The sequence below is a fragment of the Sinocyclocheilus rhinocerous genome, unplaced genomic scaffold, assembly GCF_001515625.1.
Source record: "Sinocyclocheilus rhinocerous isolate Xijiao unplaced genomic scaffold, SAMN03320098_v1.1 scaffold2803, whole genome shotgun sequence".
NCBI classification, from domain to species: Eukaryota; Metazoa; Chordata; class Actinopteri; order Cypriniformes; family Cyprinidae; genus Sinocyclocheilus; species Sinocyclocheilus rhinocerous.
The window spans coordinates 10,274-13,433 of record NW_015661909.1 but is presented as its reverse complement, the minus strand read 5'-3'; the positions used below and the strand labels follow the sequence as shown (position 1 = coordinate 13,433).

Genomic DNA, 3,160 nt, shown 5'->3' with positions numbered 1-3,160 from the left:
GTGTGTGTGTGGGTGTGTGAGTGAGTGTGAGAGAGAGTGAGTGTGAGTGTGTGTGTGGGTGTGTGAGTGAGTGTGAGAGAGAGTGAGTGTGAGTGTGTTGTTCATCACATGGGATGGTACTAGTACTATAATCAGACTGAAAGGGAGAGAAATTAGTCAGGTTATCCGTAACCTTCACGTTTCAAAGCTGTATGAAATATTAAATAATCAAACTAATTAGTGTTTTTGTGTTTGTCATCCGTTCCCCACACAGATCTAAACGAGCCTGACCTTCCCTTTTCTTGTCGTTCTTCTCAAGCACTCGTTCACTGGGTTTCTATTCGCTTGCACTTCATTAGTCTTTACCTGAGGACTGAATCAGTCCGTGTAGCCTACATACTACACCTGTTTGTGTGTCTTTTTACTATCTGTGAGTTTAATAGTCAGCGTGTTGCTGCATTTGTTAGCGGTTAGCACAGCTGGTTTGTGTTTATGCTAATGAGCGTGACTCACGGCGCTTCATTAGGTGAATGTGTCGTATCATCACCGCCGTAATTGTGCGCTAATTATATTTGCAGCGTGGTGGTTTCCTTATTTCTGTAGCGGCAACTCTCCTGCTGCTAATAATCCTGACACTGAAAGTATCCTCCGGTAAACTCTAACAGGACGCTTGTTCTGTCATGCTTTAATGAAACAACATGAATCATGCCTGAAATAAATCCCCAATAAATTAAGTGTAGGACATTGTGGTAATTAACGCTAACGGTGTTCTGGTGCGATGGGCTTGTTGGAGCTTGTTTCCTCTGGCAGTCGGATATTAATAGATATCCGTTGGGTGAATCTCATGAAATCTGTCAAAATGATTTTCAAGTCGTGTTTCACCACAAAAATCAAAAGGAGGAAAAAAAATGAATATGTATTTTGCATAAAAACGGTGAAGCTCGCTTTTAGGACCATGACATGTTTTGCAACATGACATGCAATGCAAAAAAACAATTATTTACAATATTTTTTATCCATAATACAGTACACAAAATACTGTATCACAATAATGAGAATCATCATTGAGAATAATGACCTCAAAGAAAACAACAGTATATATAATTGTTAATTATGTGTATGTGTGTGTGTGTATGTATGTATGTATATATACAGGTGCATCTCAATAAATTAGAATGTCGTGGAAAAGTTCATTTATTTCAGTAATTCAACTCAAATTGTGAAACTCGTGTATTAAATAAATTCAATGCACACAGACTGAAGTAGTTTAAGTAAGCCACTCCTGAACCACAGACAACGTCAGAGGCGTCTTACCTGGGCTAAGGAGAAGAAGAACTGGACTGTTGCCCAGTGGTCCAAAGTCCTCTTTTCAGATGAGAGCAAGTTTTGTATTTCATTTGGAAACCAAGGTCTTAGAGTCTGGAGGAAGGGTGGAGAAGCTCATAGCCCAAGTTGCTTGAAGTCCAGTGTTAAGTTTCCACAGTCTGTGATGATTTGGGGTGCAATGTCATCTGCTGGTGTTGGTCCATTGTGTTTTTTGAAAACCAACGTCACTGCACCCGTTTACCAAGACATTTTGGAGCACTTCATGCTTCCTTCTGCTGACCAGCTTTTTGAAGATGCTGATTTCATTTTCCAGCAGGATTTGGCACCTGCTCACACTGCCAAAAGCACCAAAAGTTGGTTAAATGACCATGGTGTTTGGTGTGCTTGACTGGCCAGCAAACTCACCAGACCTGAACCCCATAGAGAATCTATGGGGTATTGTCAAGAGGAAAATGAGGAACAAGAGACCAAAAAATGCAGATGAGCTGAAGGCCACTGTCAAAGAAACCTGGGCTTCCATACCACCTCAGTAGTGCCACAAACTGATCACCTCCATGCCACGCCGAATTGGGGCAGTAATTAAAGCAAAAGGAGCCCCTGCCAAGTATTGAGTACATGTACAGTAAATTAACATACTTTCCAGAAGGCCAACAATTCATTAAAAATGTTTTTTTTTATTGGTCTTATGGAGTATTCTAATTTGTTGAGATAGTGAGTTGGTGGGTTTTTGTTAAATGTGAGCCAAAATCATCACAATTAAAAGAACCAAAGACTTAAACTACTTCAGTCTGTGTGCATTGAATTTATTTAATACACGAGTTTCACAATTTGAGTTGAATTACTGAAATAAATGAACTTTTCCACGACATTCTAATTTATTGAGATGCACCTGTATATATATATATATTGAGAGAGAGAGATAGAAAGATATATATGTATATATACAGTGTTGGGGACATGTAACGGCGTTTTACATATTTTATTATTTAATTTAATTACAAAATAAATGTAACTGTAATCAGTTACAGTTACTAAGAAAAAATATGTAATTAAATTACAGTTACTTATGAAAATGTTAACGATTACAAAGGGGATTACATTTGAATATTTACACACATCCACATACAGATTTAATTGATTTCTTTCCCAAATTGCACTGACTACTCTGAGACATACGGCCCTATAATTTCCGCGATGCGGAAAACACAGACTGGTTCATAGAATCCAGTCATAAAAACGGAATTCCTAGTATAGCCTAACGCGGACGGAATATGCCACATTTTGGACGAATAAATCAAAAGTAGGTCAGTACACTTGAATCAAAACGCGATATGGACTAGTGTCTGTGAACATTAAGCCGCAAAAAGACAATATATGAATCCTGCACGTTCTGCGTGTCTGTGGAAATCAGGCGCAGACTTGCCATCGGGAGAAACGGGACAATTCCCGGTGGCCTGGCAGCCGATTTGGCCCGCTATTTTAATATTATTATTGTATAATTGCCTGCCGAATGTACTAAAGCAATTGTTTTACGAATTCGACATTCGATAATAAATCTCTAATAAATCATGAATGGGTTAGTCGTGACTGGCAATGCTTCGGCTCGCGAGCTCTCCGCGCCTCCGCCAAACGGTTTGGATCAGATCAGAGTAATCAATGCGAGAGAGAGAATGGAGTGGACTGTGGAAGCGCACAGGTGGAACAGAGAAGCAAAACTAGGCCTGCTGTTCAGGGTTTCAAGTGCAGGTCAGTTTCATCTGTAAATATGCTATTGTAGTTTTGTCTTTGTTTACTTAGTTAAGCAGCAGCAGCCCATTGCTCATCAGTCATCACTCAAAATACTGTATAAAGAACA

At 39.3% G+C, this 3,160-nt stretch overlaps 1 protein-coding gene across 1 annotated transcript in view; it reads left to right on the top strand.

Moving 5' to 3' along the window:
- LOC107726857 (cyclin-dependent kinase-like 5) overlaps window positions 1-3,160 on the top strand; it is a 45,929-nt gene that overhangs the window by 34,527 nt on the left and 8,242 nt on the right. The window contains exon 10 of the mRNA XM_016536560.1: window positions 254-360. Coding sequence (XP_016392046.1) covers window positions 254-360 — 107 coding nt within the window. The remainder of the gene's footprint in view (window positions 1-253; window positions 361-3,160) is intronic.